The following is an 18699-nucleotide window of genomic DNA, read 5'->3' as shown; positions in this document are numbered from 1 at the left end:
TTGGAGAATTCTGTAGGCCAGTCAACAGTCTCTAGGTCTGCTGTGAAATTCCTTATTGAGGCCTCGTCATGGAGTCTAAATGAAACTTTGTTGTATTCGAATGGTGGTTTACTAATGTTTGTTAAGAGGAAGGTAGGGTAGTGGTCAGTAGTGCTGTCTGTGATTATCCCTGATTTAAGGGGGGCTAGTATATTGGTCCATATGTGGTCTATTATGGTTGCACTTGTCTCAGTCAGCCTGGTTGGTTTATTGTTGGTATGAGAAGTGTGTTGTTCATATTGTTGATGAAATCAGTTACAGTCTGATCATCTGGTAGACCAAGGTTGATATTGAAGTCTCCAGCTAAGAGAGCTGTATAGCCCTTGTGGCTTAGCGCTTCTTTTTGATTATAATAATAATAATAATCCAGCTAAGAGAAGGTGGTGCTTGTTCATTTGTCTGTTTGTTATTAGTGCCTTTAGATTCTCACTGAAATTTGGGATGTTTGTGTGGGGTATCCGGTAAATGGCACCGATTATTATAGGCGTCTTAAGGTTTTTTTACAGTAAAATCGGAAGTGGTTTCCTCACTCCGGTTGTCTAGGTTCAACCATCAATAAAATGGGAACCTGGGTGTTAGTCGACTGGTGTGGGTCGCATTGATGTTAGTTAAGACCTGTATACCATGTACTTGTAGTACAATTATTATTATTATTACTACTACTGTGGAAAATATATTAATTTTCCGAAGCTATAGCGCCTAATAGGTGTTTAATGTGTCGATATGAGTCAAAAATGTATTTGACAATAGGACAGAAGCAAGAGTTTCTTTTGCGCATGCGCGGATGTGCGGGGGTAGAGGTCGATTCGGGGCATGGGGGAGGCGGGAGTGTTTTGACTGTAGTGAGGAGGCTGGGAAAGCATGGAACCAGGAAATTGGCGTTCACGGCGGCCTAAGGATTAATATAGGCCTCATTTCATAATAGGAAGTGTCGTGACTGTCCCTGGTGAAGAGTGAGGGAACGTGATTGACGGCACCGCTGTAAATAAGGTGGTAAAATGAGTGAATAATGGTAGGACCGGGGGTGATTGGCGCGTCGCCATGGACTGTGTCCCGGGGAAAATTACCCGTGATTTAATCATCACTCATCGGTCTCAAATCTTAATGGAGTGGCCTCCAATGTGTATAATAATTATGAGACATTAAACCGTCTTGTAAATCGTAATGTAATCAGTGATAATAACACTAAGTTAAGGAATCATTGAAGCGATATGAACTGCCATTCCCAGAGTGTGTGTGCACATGTTTACCTCGTTGTTCCTGTCCCGAGGATAGTGAACATAAGAACATAAGAACATAAGAACGAAGGAACACTGCAGAAGGCCTACTGGCCCATGCGAGGCAGGTCCAAGTGAAGGCTTTATGGAGTCACGATTTCTAAACCGGGACAAACCAACGGATACCTCGTCCTGCTGGAATAAGAACCGTGTCGGTGTAGCAGGACATTGAAATGAGATGGTGAATGGAGGAAATAAGGAGTATCAATCACCCACAGTTAAGTAACCCTTCTAGTTATAGCAGACTGATACTGGCCAGTTAGGTATGTTGTAATTGGATAGGTTTTTTTTATTTTTTTATTTTATTCGCCGGATCCAGCTACATCAAGTGACCACCAGAGAATATCTGGTAAGTGGTGAGATTATGTACAAGTGTTTTCCTTGATGGATATATCCATGTGTAACCTACCCCCCCCCCTTCATTCAGTTAAACTAATATAATCTATACAGTCCACAATTAATTAGTAGCGCTGTACTTGAGGGTGCTACCCAATTTATACTGGTCTCGGATAAACATTAAAATGGTATAAAATACCGACAGATTGTTAGGTAAGACACATATGCAACAGTTAGGTATCTTTATTTCGAAACGTTTCGCCTACACAGTAGGCTTCTTCAGTCGAGTACAGAAAAGTTGATAGAAGCAGAAGATACTTGAAGACGATGTAATCAGTCCATCACCCTTAAAGTTTTGAGGTGGTCAGTCCCTCAGTCTGGAGAAGAGCATTGTTCCGTTGTCTGAAACAATATGAAGTTGAAGTGACAGGATGGAGCCTTAAATAGTGCCAGGAGGTGAGACGTAGGTTGCTTTGGGAGGGCAGGTCCCTCTCAAACCCAGCCGTTCTCACTAGTAGAGGTTGTCGAAGTTGATGGTCTGTACCAAGATACCCTTGTGTTGCAGTGTCTGACAGAATGAACATTAAAATGGTATAAAATACCGACAGATTGTTAGGTAAGACACATATGCAACAGTTAGGTATCTTTATTTCGAAACGTTTCGCCTACACAGTAGGCTTCTCAGTCGAGTACAGAAAAGTTGATAGAAGCAGAAGATACTTGAGAGGGACCTGCCCTCCCAAAGCAACCTACGTCTCACCTCCTGGCACTATTTAAGGCTCCATCCTGTCACTTCAACTTCATATTGTTTCAGACAACGGAACAATGCTCTTCTCCAGACTGAGGGACTGACCACCTCAAAACTTTAAGGGTGATGGACTGATTACATCGTCTTCAAGTATCTTCTGCTTCTATCAACTTTTCTGTACTCGACTGAAGAAGCCTACTGTGTAGGCGAAACGTTTTGAAATAAAGATACCTAACTGTTGCATATGTGTCTTACCTAACAATCTGTCGGTATTTTATACCATTTTAATGTTCATTCTGTCAGACACTGCAACACAAGGGTATCTTGGTACAGACCATCAACTTCGACAACCTCTACTAGTGAGAACGGCTGGGTTTGAGAGGGACCTGCCCTCCCAAAGCAACCTACGTCTCACCTCCTGGCACTATTTAAGGCTCCATCCTGTCACTTCAACTTCATATTGTTTCAGACAACGGAACAATGCTCTTCTCCAGACTGAGGGACTGACCACCTCAAAACTTTAAGGGTGATGGACTGATTACATCGTCTTCAAGTATCTTCTGCTTCTATCAACTTTTCTGTACTCGACTGAAGAAGCCTACTGTGTAGGCGAAACGTTTCGAAATAAAGATACCTAACTGTTGCATATGTGTCTGGTCTCGGATAGATATGGATAAGATAGTGAGGGTCGAGGGGCCATCTGCAGTGACCAGAAGTGGTTAAGTTTTCTCACATGTCTACACGGGTGACTACGGTAAACAATATAGTTGTTGTCTCCCAAGGAGATTACTCGTATGCATGTAATGTTGAGGTATGTACAAGTAATCACCCTAGAAAATTTTCCACATCTGCCCGCTGGTCCTTCCTGAACCGGATGCAATCAGTGAAAAATTAATTGAATTAATTACTTAATAATTAAGTGACTGATTGAAGGAAGTGGGTATAGGGTACACAAGTTTAATCGATCGTGTGGTGGATGATATTAGCCCAATTAATTGCTATCACATGTGTGGCTAGGATTTATACAAGAGTAAAGTGCAAGAATTACTCTTATAAGGCGCCTACTTAAGTTGTATAATCAGTGATTAATAATTCTCTAACAATGACTGGATCTGATGGAGTTAATGTGGCTGACAAGTCCGTGAATTTTAGAGTAATGAAAGCATCATTACAGGCTATTAAAGACCATGTGACGAAGGCATTTGATTTAATGAATCAAAGAACCGTGAACCCTAATGAATTAAAGTTATATTTAGATGCTTTAGAGAGTAGATTTGATTGGTACAAATTGTGGTTTAAAGACTGTGAAAGAGATCTGCTGGAGAATTGTGCAGATGGAATGGAAATGAATGTTTTAATTAATCAACATTACGAATTGGAAGAAAAACTGTCTTGTAAAAGTAAGGCTTTGAATAAATTAAAGGGTGTAAGCCAGGCAGCTGATCAACCTATTAATGCAAAGGGTGGGTTTGCCAAAACCTCCAGAGTACGGTATGGAGGAAATCAGACTAGGTCGGCAAGAATTAATTGTTCAATTGCAGACCAGTCAGCCAAACAGTTCTAAGGATATAACACATAATGACTCTGAAGTATCTGTCAAGTCTCAAAAGGGAAAAATACTCCCAATGGTAATAATCATAATTAAGAGTTAAATAGGCACATATCAAGTGACAGGAATCAGTAATAGTGGTTCCTCACATCAAGGTAAGAGGAATAAGTACCTCAGTAAGGGTAACCCAGTTAATAAGAGGTCAGGCAAGGAAAAGAGAGACTGTCTCTTCTGCCAGGGTACTCATTTCACTAAAAATTGTAATGCCTATAATTCATGGGATATTAAAGTGGAAAGAATGAAAGAACTTGACGGATTTATCAGATGTCTAGACAATCATAATGTAAAGGATTGTCATACCAAATTGAACAGTTGCTATCAATGCAACAAGGGAAGGCACCATACATTCATGTGCAGGGTTGTATGTGATTCTTATAATAATGGTGACAATAATGATAATGTTATTAACCCTGACACTACAGTGACTGATGTAAAGGTTGCAGCTAATGGCAATAATGATGGCCTAGCTGAGGTAGCCTTGCCGGTGTTGGATGTAATAATTCAGGATAAAGGGCATAAATCCAAAACCATGCGGCGTCACTCTCCTTAACCCTGGTACGGGCCATGTAATACATGGCAGACTACCGCCTGGTAATAATGACTAGAGGAAGTAGTGAATACAGTCACGGTGTCTTACTCATAAAAGGTCAACCCAGTACAAGTATTCTTCTATCGAGTATGATGTTGAACCAGTCTAATTTGTGGAAGCTGGACAGCATAGGGATTAATATAAATGAGGAAAGTCCAAATGATTCCATTACTCAGGAAAAATACCTGAAGGATGTTAAATTTGAATCTGGACATTACTCGGTGCGACTTCCGTGGAAGCTCAACCGTCCAGAATTATCTACTAATTATAGGATGGCGTATGGACAGTTAACGGGCCCAGCTCTGCGAACTGAGCAAGACACCAAAATTGTTGACTGCTTATAATGATATAATTAATAAACAGTTAAATAATAAATTGTTCTTACTTCAGGCGACGATAAATGCACACCTTAAGTGCACAGGTGGTCCACTGAGCGAAGTAATTGGGTAAATAATCTTATTATATATATATTATCACACTGGCCGATTCCCACCAAGCCAGGGTGGCCCGAAAAAGAAAAACTTTCACCATCATTCACTCCATCACTGTCTTGCCAGAAGGGTGCTTTACACTACAGTTTTTAAACTGCAACATTAACACCCCTCCTTCAGAGTGCAGGCACTGTACTTCCCATCTCCAGGACTCAAGTCCGGCCTGCCGGTTTCCCTGAACCCCTTCATAAATGTTACTTTGCTCACACTCCAACAGCACGTCAAGTATTAAAAACCATTTGTCTCCATTCACTCCTATCAAACACGCTCATGCATACCTGCTGGAAGTCCAAGCCCCTCGCGCACAAAACCTCCTTTACCCCCTCTCTCCAACCTTTCCTAGGCCGACCCCTACCCCGCCTTCCTTCCACTACAGACTGATACACTCTTGAAGTCATTCTGTTTCGCTCCATTCTCTCTACATGTCCGAACCACCTCAACAACCCTTCCTCAGCCCTCTGGAGAACAGTTTTGGTAATCCCGCACCTCCTCCTAACTTCCAAACTACGAATTCTCTGCATTATATTCACACCACACATTGCCCTCAGACATGACATCTCCACTGCCTCCAGCCTTCTCCTCGCTGCAACATTCATCACCCATGCTTCACACCCATATAAGAGCGTTGGTAAAACTATACTCTCATACATTCCCCTCTTTGCCTCCAAGGACAAAGTTCTTTGTCTCCACAGACTCCTAAGTGCACCACTCACTCTTTTTCCCTCATCAATTCTATGATTCACCTCATCTTTCATAGACCCATCCGCTGACACGTCCACTCCCAAATATCTGAATACATTCACCTCCTCCATACTCTCTCCCTCCAATCTGATATTCAATCTTTCATCACCTAATCTTTTTGTTATCCTCATAACCTTACTCTTTCCTGTATTCACCTTTAATTTTCTTCTTTTGAACACCCTACCAATTCATCCACCAATCTCTGCAACTTCTCTTCAGAATCTCCCAAGAGCACAGTGTCATCAGCAAAGAGCAGCTGTGACAACTCCCACTTTGTGTGTGATTCTTTATCTTTTAACTCCACGCCTCTTGTCAAGACCCTCGCATTTACTTCTCTTACAACCCCATCTATAAATATATTAAACAACCACGGTGACATCACACATCCTTGTCTAAGGCCTACTTTTACTGGGAAATAATTTCCCTCTTTCCTACATACTCTAACTTGAGCCTCACTATCCTCGTAAAAACTCTTCACTGCTTTCAGTAACCTACCTCCTACACCATACACTTGCAACATCTGCCACATTGCCCCCCTATCCACCCTGTCATACGCCTTTTCCAAATCCATAAATGCCACAAAGACCTCTTTAGCCTTATCTAAATACTGTTCACTTATATGTTTCACTGTAAACACCTGGTCCACACACCCCCTACCTTTCCTAAAGCCTCCTTGTTCATCTGCTATCCTATTCTCCGTCTTACTCTTAATTCTTTCAATAATAACTCTACCATACACTTTACCAGGTATACTCAGCAGACTTATCCCCCATATAATTTTTGCACTCTCTTTTATCCCCTTTGCCTTTATACAAAGGAACTATGCATGCTCTCTGCCAATCCCTAGGTACCTTACCCTCTTCCATACATTTATTAAATAATTGCACCAACCACTCCAAAACTATATCCCCACCTGCTTTTAACATTTCTATCTTTATCCCATCAATCCCGGCTGCCTTACCCCCTTTCATTTTACCTACTGCCTCACGAACTTCCCCCACACTCACAACTGGCTCTTCCTCACTCCTACAAGATGTTATTCCTCCTTGCCCTATACACGAAATCACAGCTTCCCTATCTTCATCAACATTTAACAATTCCTCAAAATATTCCCTCCATCTTCCCAATACCTCTAACTCTCCATTTAATAACTCTCCTCTCCTATTTTTAACTGACAAATCCATTTGTTCTCTAGGCTTTCTTAACTTGTTAATCTCACTCCAAAACTTTTTCTTATTTTCAACAAAATTTGTTGATAACATCTCACCCACTCTCTCATTTGCTCTCTTTTTACATTGCTTCACCACTCTCTTAACCTCTCTCTTTTTCTCCATATACTCTTCCCTCCTTGCATCACTTCTACTTTGTAAAAACTTCTCATATGCTAACTTTTTCTCCCTTACTACTCTCTTTACATCATCATTCCACCAATCGCTCCTCTTCCCTCCCGCACCCACTTTCCTGTAACCACAAACTTCTGCTGAACACTCTAACACTACATTTTTAAACCTACCCCATACCTCTTCGACCCCATTGCCTATGCTCTCATTAGCCCATCTATCCTCCAATAGCTGTTTATATCTTACCCTAACTGCCTCCTCTTTTAGTTTATAAACCTTCACCTCTCTCTTCCCTGATGCTTCTATTCTCCTTGTATCCCATCTACCTTTTACTCTCAGTGTAGCTACAACTAGAAAGTGATCTGATATATCTGTGGCCCCTCTATAAACATGTACATCCTGAAGTCTACTCAACAGTCTTTTATCTACCAATACATAATCCAACAAACTACTGTCATTTCGCCCTACATCATATCTTGTATACTTATTTATCCTCTTTTTCTTAAAATATGTATTACCTATAACTAAACCCCTTTCTATACAAAGTTCAATCAAAGGGCTCCCATTATCATTTACACCTGGCACCCCAAACTTACCTACCACACCCTCTCTAAAAGTTTCTCCTACTTTAGCATTCAGGTCCCCTACCACAATTACTCTCTCACTTGGTTCAAAGGCTCCTATACATTCACTTAACATCTCCCAAAATCTCTCTCTCTCCTCTGCATTCCTCTCTTCTCCAGGTGCATACACGCTTATTATGACCCACTTCTCGCATCCAACCTTTACTTTAATCCACATAATTCTTGAATTTACACATTCATATTCTCTTTTCTCCTTCCATAACTGATCATTTAACATTACTGCTACCCCTTCCTTTGCTCTAACTCTCTCAGATACTCCAGATTTAATCCCATTTATTTCCCCCCACTGAAACTCTCCTACCCCCTTCAGCTTTGTTTCGCTTAGGGCCAGGACATCCAACTTCTTTTCATTCATAACATCAGCAATCATCTGTTTCTTGTCATCCGCACTACATCCACGCACATTTAAGCATCCCAGTTTTATAAAGTTTTTCTTCTTCTCTTTTTTAGTAAGTGTCTACAGGAGAAGGGGTTACTAGCCCATTGCTCCCGGCATTTTAGTCGCCTCATACGACACGCATGGCTTACGGATGAAAGATTCTTTTCCACTTCCCCATGGACAATAGAAGAAATAAAGAAGAACAAGAGCTATTTAGAAAAAGGAGAAAAACCTAGATGTATGTATATATATATATATGCATGTGCGTGTCTGTGAAGTGTGACCAAAGTGTAAGTAGGAGTAGCAAGATATCCCTGTTATCTAGCGTGTTTATGATCTTATGTGGACAATTTCCGGGTGTGACGTCAACTGAAGAGGAACTAATGAGGATATGTGAAGGGGTTAATGAAATAATGCAGTAAGGTGCTGGGACTGACTTGGGATACTGAGAGAGACTTGTTATTGTTAAAGTCTCATAATTCCAGTATGCCCAATAAATTAATCCAGGGAGCATAGGCTTATGCCCCTGAGAGAATGGAACAGTAATTAGTCCATTTTGAGGGATCAATAAATATGGATGGCCATGGAGTTGAAGTGCCTATATGCAGTAATGTGTTGGGGCTGACTTGGGATACTGAGAGAGACTTGTTATTGTTAAAGTCTCATAATTCCAGTATGCCCAACAAATTAACCCCGAGAGCATAGACTTAGTGTCACACCATACAATAAGAGGGAAATTGTTAATACCAGAAGCATGGAGGCTTGAGTGTGCTTTGGGTGGAGCCCTACCTGAGGAGTTAACAGGTGGAAAGAATTAATGGGTGATTATGTAAATACCAATGTTGGAGTTCCCAAGCCAGGTGGCCAGTGAAGATGGGAAAATTGTACTCCACATTATGTAAGTCGTCTAGCAACGACCTCCGCCCGGCCGCAGTGTGGAAAATATTTTAATTTTCCGAAGCTATAGCGCCTAATAGGTGTTTAATGTGTCGATATGAGTCAAAAATGTATTTGACAATAGGACAGAACCAAGAGTTCCCTTTGCACATGCGCGGATGTGCGGGGGATAGAGGTCGACTCGGGGCATGGGGGAGGCAGGAGTGTTTTGACTGTAGTGAGGAGGCTGGGAAAGCATGGAACCAGGAAATTGGCGTTCACGGCGGCCTAAGGATTAATATAGGCCTCATTTCATAATAGGAAGTGTCGTGACTGTCCCTGGTGAAGAGTGAGGGAACGTGATTGATGGCACCACTGTAAATAAGGTGGTAAAATGAGTGAATAATGGTAAGTAAGTAAGTAAATTTATTCAGGTATACACAATACAGTTACATAGAATTATCATACTTAGCAGCATATGTGTAGAGAACCTAGGATAACCCAAAAAAGTCAGACAGAGTGACTTATTTCCATTGGGGTCCTTTTACCTTATTATTATAATATAAAGGTTATAATATTTTCTTATTATTCTATAATGAAGATAACATCTTATTATCATACTAAAAAGACTATCTACTACACGAGGGTCATTAAGACTATCTACAATACGAGGGTTATTAAGACTATCTACTACCCGAGGGTCATTACGACTATCTACAATACGAGGGTCATTACTAGGGATAATGTAAAATTTACACGTATTTTAGCTAAAAAATAGAAAATCATTCCCCTCCCTTTCTGTTGCTTCATTCATCAGACACTTTTTGGCAGTCTTCTTGAACTGGTTCAAGCTATGACTGGCCTTGACATTTGTGGGTAGTCTGTTCCATTCCTTTATTGCTGTACAATAAAAGGTGTTTGAAGCCTGGCCACTGACTGTGGGTACTACAAAGTTGTGCTCTCTCCCCCTATGATTGCTTTGGTTCCCAACCTTGACAAAATTGACAGCAAGATATTCTGGACACTGTTCGTGAGCAATTTTATAAACATGATTTAGCTTCAGTTGTTTTACTCTGTCTTCAACATTCAGCATATCCAACTGCTGTAATTCATCCTGGCCTACATGTTTTCTTGGTCCCAGCCCCAGGATGAATCTTACGATTTTGTTCTGGGTGATTTGCAGTCTATCTTTCAGTTTTTTTGTCAAGGCAGAGTACCAAGAAGAGCAAGCGTAATCCATATGGCATTGTATAAGGGCTAAACATAGGGTCCTGCGAGCCTCAGTAGGTAGACACTGTGCTTGTCTATACAGGAACTTCAGCCTGGCATTCGCTTTCTTTACTACACTGTTCCCTATCAATTCTCCTGACATGCATGGGTCAAAGGGGATTCCCAGATATTTAACTGATGAAACCAAAGTGATGGACTCCCCATTACACTGAACATTAAAATTATTTACCCTTCTCAGTTTATGTTTCGTTCCAAAGAGAATGGCTTCAGTTTTCCCTAGGTGTAATGATAGTTTGTTGTCTACTAACCATTTGCTGCAGGACTCCAGTTCCAGTTTACCTGGAGAGTTTACCTGGAGAGAGTTTCGGGGGTCAATGCCCCCGCGGCCCGGTCTGTGACCAGGCCTCCTGGTGGATCAGCGCCTGATCAACCAGGCTGTTGCTGCTGGCTGCACGCAAACCAACGTACGAGCCACAGCCCGGCTGATCAGGAACTGACTTTAGGTGCTTGTCCAGTGCCAGCTTGAAGACTGCCAGGGGTCTGTTGGTAATCCCCCTTATGTGTGCTGGGAGGCAGTTGAACAGTCTCGGGCCCCTGACACTTATTGTATGGTCTCTTAACGTGCTAGTGACACCCCTGCTTTTCATTGGGGGGATGGTGCATCGTCTGCCAAGTCTTTTGCTTTCGTAGTGAGTGATTTTCGTGTGCAAGTTCGGTACTAGTCCCTCTAGGATTTTCCAGGTGTATATAATCATGTATCTCTCCCTCCTGCGTTCCAGGGAATACAGGTTTAGAAACCTCAAGCGCTCCCAGTAATTGAGGTGTTTTATCTCCGTTATGCGCGCCGTGAAAGTTCTCTGTACATTTTCTAGGTCGGCAATTTCACCTGCCTTGAAAGGTGCTGTTAGAGTGCAGCAATATTCCAGCCTAGATAGAACAAGTGACCTGAAGAGTGTCATCATGGGCTTGGCCTCCCTAGTTTTGAAGGTTCTCATTATCCATCCTGTCATTTTTCTAGCAGATGCGATTGATACAATGTTATGGTCCTTGAAGGTGAGATCCTCCGACATAATCACTCCCAGGTCTTTGACGTTGGTGTTTCGCTCTATTTTGTGGCCAGAATTTGTTTTGTACTCTGATGAAGATTTAATTTCCTCATGTTTACCATATCTGAGTAATTGAAATTTCTCATCGTTGAACTTCATATTGTTTTCTGCAGCCCACTGAAAGATTTGGTTGATGTCCGCCTGGAGCCTTGCAGTGTCTGCAATGGAAGACACTGTCATGCAGATTCGGGTGTCATCTGCAAAGGAAGACACGGTGCTGTGGCTGACATCCTTGTCTATGTCGGATATGAGGATGAGGAACAAGATGGGAGCTAGTACTGTGCCTTGTGGAACAGAGCTTTTCACCGTAGCTGCCTCGGACTTTACTCTGTTGACGACTACTCTCTGTGTTCTGTTAGTGAGGAAATTATAGATCCATCGACCGACTTTTCCTGTTATTCCTTTAGCGCGCATTTTGTGCGCTATTACGCCATGGTCACACTTGTCGAAGGCTTTTGCAAAGTCTGTATATATTACATCTGCATTCTTTTTGTCTTCTAGTGCATTTAGGACCTTGTCGTAGTGATCCAGTAGTTGAGACAGACAGGAGCGACCTGTTCTAAACCCAGTGTTAAAACATTAGCAATATCTTGTGGGTCTTTACCTGTCACTAACAGAGCACTGTCATCTGCATACAGTAGGAGTTTGCACTTGACACTGATAGGCATATCATTGACATAACATAAGAATAGTAAGGGACCCAGAATACTACCTTGGGGAACTCCACATGTTATCGGCAGGGGTTCTGATTCCGTTTTGTTGATTTTGACTATTTGTCTCCTGTTGCTAAGGTAGGACTTAAACCAGTCTACAGAACCTATACCGATAGCTTGAAGTTTCTTACATAATATATTGTGGTTGACAGTATCGAAGGCCTTTTGCAGGTCTAAGGTTACCATACCTATGAGGTTCCCTTTTGACATTTCAGTTCTCAGGTAATCCATCAGATTAATAAGGGAGGTATCGGTTGAGTAGGATCTTCTAAAGCCCGATTGATAGCTATGGAGAATGCTGTTGTCATTAAGGTACTTAACTACTTGAGAATACACCGCCCTCTCCAGAATTTTAGATATTATACTGAGTATACTAACAGGTCTATAGTTGCTTACATCAGACCTATTATTTTTCTTGAAGATAGGAGTAACTCTGGCCTCCTTGAACCCCTCCGGTACGGTATTAGTGGTGATTGATAGATTTATTATGTGAGCAATAGGGATTGACAGTTCAGAAGCACCATCTTTTAGGAACTTAGACGGGATGTTATCAGGGCCTGTGCTCTTAGTTGGGTTTAACCTGCTTAGTTCTTTTTGAATGAAGTCATGAGATACATTTACTAGTTGACAACTGTTTGGGGTTACCCCTTTATTGGTATAGTATGTTTGAAACTTATCAGAGTCTGTGTTAAAGGTATTTGATGCAGCTGGTAGTTTACTTACTAGTGTTGATGCAACAGATGTGTAGTAGGAATTAAAGCAATTTGCCACCTTAGATGTTTCGTGGCATACCTCATTATCGATAGTGAGTACTATGTTAGACCTATCTACTGGCTTATGGCTATACCCCAACTGTTTTAGTTGTTGCCAGAGCTTTCTGGGGTTATGCTTATATTCTTCAATTTTTGAACAATAGTGCTTTGCCTTTGCTCCTTTTATAAGCCTCTGTACTCTGTTCCTCACCCTTTGATTGGCGCATCGCCGTGGACTGTGTCCCGGGGAAAATTACCCGTGATTTAATCATCACTCATCGGTCTCAAATCTTAATGGAGTGGCCTCCAATGTGTATAATAATTATGAGACATTAAACCGTCTTGTAAATCGTAATGTAATCAGTGATAATAACACTAAGTTAAGGAATCATTGAAGCGATATGAACTGCCATTCCCAGAGTGTGTGTGCACATGTTTACCTCGTTGTTCCTGTCCCGAGGATAGTGAAGGCTTTATGGAGTCACGATTTCTAAACCGGGACAAACCGACGGATACCTCGTCCTGCTGGAATAAGAACCGTGTCGGTGTAGCAGGACATCGAAATGAGATGGTGAATGGAGGAAATAAGGAGTATCAATCACCCACAGTCAAGAAACCCTTCTAGTTATAGCAGACTGATACTGGCCAGTTAGGTATGTTGTAATTGGATAGTTTTTTTTTTTTTTTTTTATTCACCGGTATTCTCCCGGCCCGGGTCTTTTCCAAGTAGTGGTGACCCGGCCTTGGCTCCCTATCTGGGGAGTGTCTCGAGACTTAAGTCTCCCATGGAAGGAAGGACAAGTACCTCCTCATCTTTGGGACCAAGTGTCCCCCAGGCCTAGCCACATTCCCCGCCCTCACGGGCCTCTGGTCTGCCATCTACCCCGCCTCAAATGGGCTCGTGGGGATGGCAGTCTTATGAGCTGCAGATGGTAGCAAGCTCAGGCTCTATTGGATAGGTTTTTTTTTTTTCTTTTCTTTTCTTTCACCGGTATTCTCCCGGCCCGGGTTTATGGGTGATCCAGCTACATCAAGTGACCACCAGAGAATATCTGATAAGTGGTGAGATTATGTACAAGTGTTTTTCTTGATGGATATATCCATGTGTAACCTACCCCCCCCCCTTCATTCAGTTAAACTAATATAATCTATACAGTCCACAATTAATTAGTAGCGCCGTACTTGAGGGTGCTACCCAATTTATACTGGTCTCGGACAGATATGGATAAGATAGTGAGGGTCGAGGGGCCACCTGCAGTGACCAGAGGTGGTTAAGTTTTCTCACATGTCTACACGGGTGACTACGGTAAACAATATAGTTGTTGTCTCCCAAGGAGATTACTCGTATGCATGTAATGTTGAGGTATGTACAAGTAATCACCCTAGAAAATTTTCCACAACTACTACATAGCAGTAAATAACAAAAAAGGCACAATACCGTGACTGGAACGATACACAAATAACCCGCACATAAAAGAGAGAAGCTTACGACCACGTTTCGGTCCGACTTGGACCATTGACAAAGCCACAGTATATTTGTAGAGAACCTAGGATAACCCAAAAAAGTTAAAGTGACTTATTTCCATTGGGGTCGTTAATATTCACGTACCTGTTATATTTAAGTTGAATTTCCCTATTTAATGTTCATGTAAACTACTCAGTTTTCTTTATACGTATTGTATAGCTCTTCATTGTAACCATTTTCACGCAAGTGACTTTTACTTAAATGTATGGTTGTAATCATGACTGATTTCTGCTGTATCAAATGAACGCTGAAACCCATTCTCTTTGCTGACGACACGACTTATGTCATCTCTCACCCTAATCTTGCCACCCTCAACACCATTGTTAACGAGGAGCTGATCAAAATATCGACTTGGATGACAGCCAATAAACTTACGCTTAACACTGACAAAACCTACTATATTATGTTTGGTAGCAGAGCAGGAGATGCACAAATTAACATTAAGATCGACAACACTCTAATTACCAGACATAATGAGGGCAAATTCCTAGGCCTATACCTTGACAACAACCTAAATTTCAGCACCCATATCCAACACATAACCAAAAAAGTATCCAAAACGGTTGGGATCCTCTCCAAGATACGATACTACGTGCCGCAAACTGCCCTTATCACACTATACCATTCACTTATATATCCATACCTCACCTATGCTATTTGTGCTTGGGGATCAACTGCAGCAACACACCTAAAGCCAATAATAACCCAACAAAAAGCTGCAGTAAGAATAATCACTAAATCCCATCCCTGGCAACACCCCCCCCCCACTCTTCATAGATCTAAACTTACTCCCTGTTCAGTACATCCACACTTACTACTGTGCAATCTACATCTACAGGACCTTACACTCCAATATCAACCTTGACCTAAAATGCTTTCTTGATAGTTGTGACAGAACCCACAGGCATAACACCAGACACAAACATCTCTACGACATTCCCCGTGTCCGACTAAACCTTTACAAAAATTCAATGTATGTCAAAGGCAATAAATTCTGGAACATCCTTCCTGAGAACTCTAGAACTGCAGACACATTCATCACCTTCAAAACTACCATTAGAAAACATCTTATCTCCCTGATACACCCCATCAACTAACTACACGAATACCACCTGGTGGTTCACACTTACATTCACTCACCCATTTGACCATAAACAGAAATATTAATCTCAATCTTAAAATAATGAATCCTATGATACTCCAATACTGAAACTATAAGATAAGATATCGTTCGGATTTTTAACCCCGGAGGGTTAGCCACCCAGGATAACCCAAGAAAGTCAGTGCGTCATCGAGGACTAACTTATTTCCATTGGGGTCCTTAATCTTGTCCCCCAGGATGCGACCCACACCAGTCGACTAACACCCAGGTACCTATTTGCTGCTAGGTGAACAGGACAATAGGTGTAAGGAAACGTGTCGAAATGTTTCCACCCGTCGGGAATCGAACCCAGGCCCTCCGTGTGTGAAGCGGGAGCTTTAGCCACCAGGCCACCGGGCCACTATGGCACTATGTACTGTGCCAAAACAAAAGCATTCACATTGCTAAACTCACAAACTAGTATTTAGTCACTTAGCCATAATACCAACTTACCTCATAATTTGTAATAGTATTTTAAAATAAAGAATTAAACTAAGTCTGCCCGAAATGCCTAGCCATGCTAGGCGTTCTAGTGGTACACTCTGTAATCATTATTTAACTACATGTAAACCACACAACAACCAAATTCTGTAAATTCAACATTGTAATCTTTATAGAGAATAAACTTTGAATTTGAATTTGAATTTGCAAATAGTACATTGAGATTTTGTATTTACAATAGTGGGTTGCAATACAAAGAGAGCCTCTATTATGCCTAGGCATTATGGGCCAACTTAACATTATTGGCTTACAGACTACTTAACACTAAGGATTATATCATAGTTGTACAGTAGGATAGTAATTATTTCATAGTTGTGCAGTAGACTATTAATTGTAAGTGAATCTAATTTGTATAAGACAAAAAATTATTTTTTTTATTATTAACACACTGGCCGATTCCCACCAAGGCAGGGTGGCCCGAAAAAGAAAAACTTTCACCATCATTCACTCCATCACTGTCTTGTCAGAAGGGTGCTTTACACTACAGTTTTGAAACTGCAACATTAACACCCCTCCTTCAGAGTGCAGGCACTGTACTTCCCATCTCCAGGACTCAAGTCCGGCCTGCCGGTTTCCCTGAATCCCTTCATAAATGTTACTTTGCTCACACTCCAACAGCACGTCAAGCATTAAAAACCATTTGTCTCCATTCACTCCTATCAAAGACGCTCATGCATGCCTGCTGGAAGTCCAAGCCCCTCGCACACAAAACCTCCTTTACCCCCTCCCTCCAACCTTTCCTAGGCCGACCCCTGCCCCGCCTTCCTTCCACTACAGACTGATACACTCTTGAAGTCATTCTGTTTCGCTCCATTCTCTCTACATGTCCGAACCACCTCAACAACCCTTCCTCAGCCCTCTGGACAACAGTTTTGGTAATCCCGCACCTCCTAACTTCCAAACTACAAATTCTCTGCATTATATTCACACCACACATTGCCCTCAGACATGACATCTCCACTGCCTCTAGCCTTCTCCTCGCTGCAACATTCATCACCCATGCTTCACACCCATATAAGAGCGTTGGTAAAACTATACTCTCATACAGTCCCCTCTTTGCCTCCAAGGACAAAGTTCTTTGTCTCCACAGACTCCTAAGTGCACTGCTCACCCTTTTCCCCTCATCAATTCTATGATTCACCTCATCTTTCATAGACCCATCCGCTGACATGCCCACTCCCAAATATCTGAATACATTCACCTCCTCCATAGTCTCTCCCTCCAATCTGATATCCAATCTTTCAACTCTCTCCCTCCAATCTGATATCCAATCTTTCATCACCTAATCTTTTTGTTATCCTCATAACCTTAGTCTTTCGTGTATTCACTTTTAATTTTCTTCTTTTGCATACCCTACCAAATTCATCCACCAACCTCTGCAACTCTCTTCAGAATCTCCCAAGAGCACAGTGTCATCAGCAAAGAGCAACTGTGACAACTCCCACTTTGTGTGATTCTTTATCTTTTAACTCCACGCCTCTTGCCAAGACCCTCGCATTTACTTCTCTTACAACCCCATCTATAAATATATTAAACAACCATGGTGACATCACACATCCTTGTCTAAGGCCTACTTTTACTGGGAAATAATCTCCCTCTTTCCTACATACTCTAACTTGAGCCACACTATCCTCGTAAAAACTCTGCACTGCTTTCAGTAACCTACCTCCTGCACCATACACTTGCAACATCTGCCACATTGCCCCCCTATCCACCCTGTCATACGCCTTTTCCAAATCCATAAATGCCACAAAAACCTCTTTAGCCTTATCTGAATACTGTTCACTTATATGTTTCACTGTAAACACCTGGTCCACACACCCCCTACCTTTCCTAAAGCCTCCTTGTTCATCTGCTATCATATTATCCGTCTTAATCTTAATTCTTTCAATAATAACTCTACCGTACACTTTACCTGGTATACTCAACAGACTTATCCCCCTATAATTTTTGCACTCTCTTTTGTCCCCTTTGCCTTTATACAAAGGAACTATGCATGCTCTCTGCCAATCCCTAGGTACCTTACCCTCTTCCATACATTTATTAAATAATTGCACCAACCACTCCAAAACTATATCCCCACCTGCTTTTAACATTTCTATCTTTATCCCATCAATCCCGGCTGCCTTACCCCTTTCATTTTACCTACTGCCTCACGAACTTCCCCCACACTCACAGCTGGCTCTTCCTCACTCCTACAAGCTGTTATTCCTCCTTGCCCTATACACGAAATCACAGCTTCCCTATCTTCATCAACATTTAACAATTCCTCAAAATATTCCCTCCATCTTCCCAATACCTCTAACTCTCCATTTAATAGCTCTCCTCTCCTATTTTTAACTGACAAATCCATTTGTTCTCTAGGCTTCCTTAACTTGTTAATCTCACTCCAAAACTTTTTCTTATTTTCAACAAAATTTGTTGATAACATCTCACCCACTCTCTCATTTGCACTCTTTTTACATTGCTTCACCACTCTCTTAACCTCTCTCTTTTTCTCCATATACTCTTCCCTCCTTGCATCACTTCTACTTTGTAAAAACTTCTCATTTGCTAACTTTTTCTCCCTTACTACTCTCTTTACATCATCATTCCACCAATTGCTCCTCTTCCCTCCTGCACCCAGTTTCCTGTAACCACAAACTTCTGCTGAACACTCTAA

At 41.6% G+C, this 18699-nt stretch overlaps 1 protein-coding gene across 5 annotated transcripts in view; it reads left to right on the top strand.

Moving 5' to 3' along the window:
* LOC138852929 (sorbitol dehydrogenase-like) overlaps positions 1-18699 on the top strand; it is a 614649-nt gene that overhangs the window by 551458 nt on the left and 44492 nt on the right. Inside the window, exon 1 of one of the 5 annotated variants that reach the window (XM_070086610.1) lies at positions 929-1665. The exons of 3 other annotated variants lie outside the window; for them this stretch is intronic. Coding sequence is in view for 1 of the 2 variants with exons in the window: in XM_070086608.1 (XP_069942709.1) it covers positions 14156-14233 (78 nt within the window). In the remaining variant the exon portion in view is untranslated. Of the gene's footprint in view, positions 1-928; positions 1666-14140; positions 14234-18699 lie in introns of those variants that run through there. One more of the 5 variants, XM_070086608.1, reaches the window with a different exon arrangement.

The sequence above is a fragment of the Cherax quadricarinatus genome, chromosome 19, assembly GCF_038502225.1.
Source record: "Cherax quadricarinatus isolate ZL_2023a chromosome 19, ASM3850222v1, whole genome shotgun sequence".
NCBI classification, from domain to species: domain Eukaryota; kingdom Metazoa; phylum Arthropoda; class Malacostraca; order Decapoda; family Parastacidae; genus Cherax; species Cherax quadricarinatus.
Note: the sequence above shows the minus strand (reverse complement) of the source record. Positions and strands in the feature narration are given on the sequence as shown.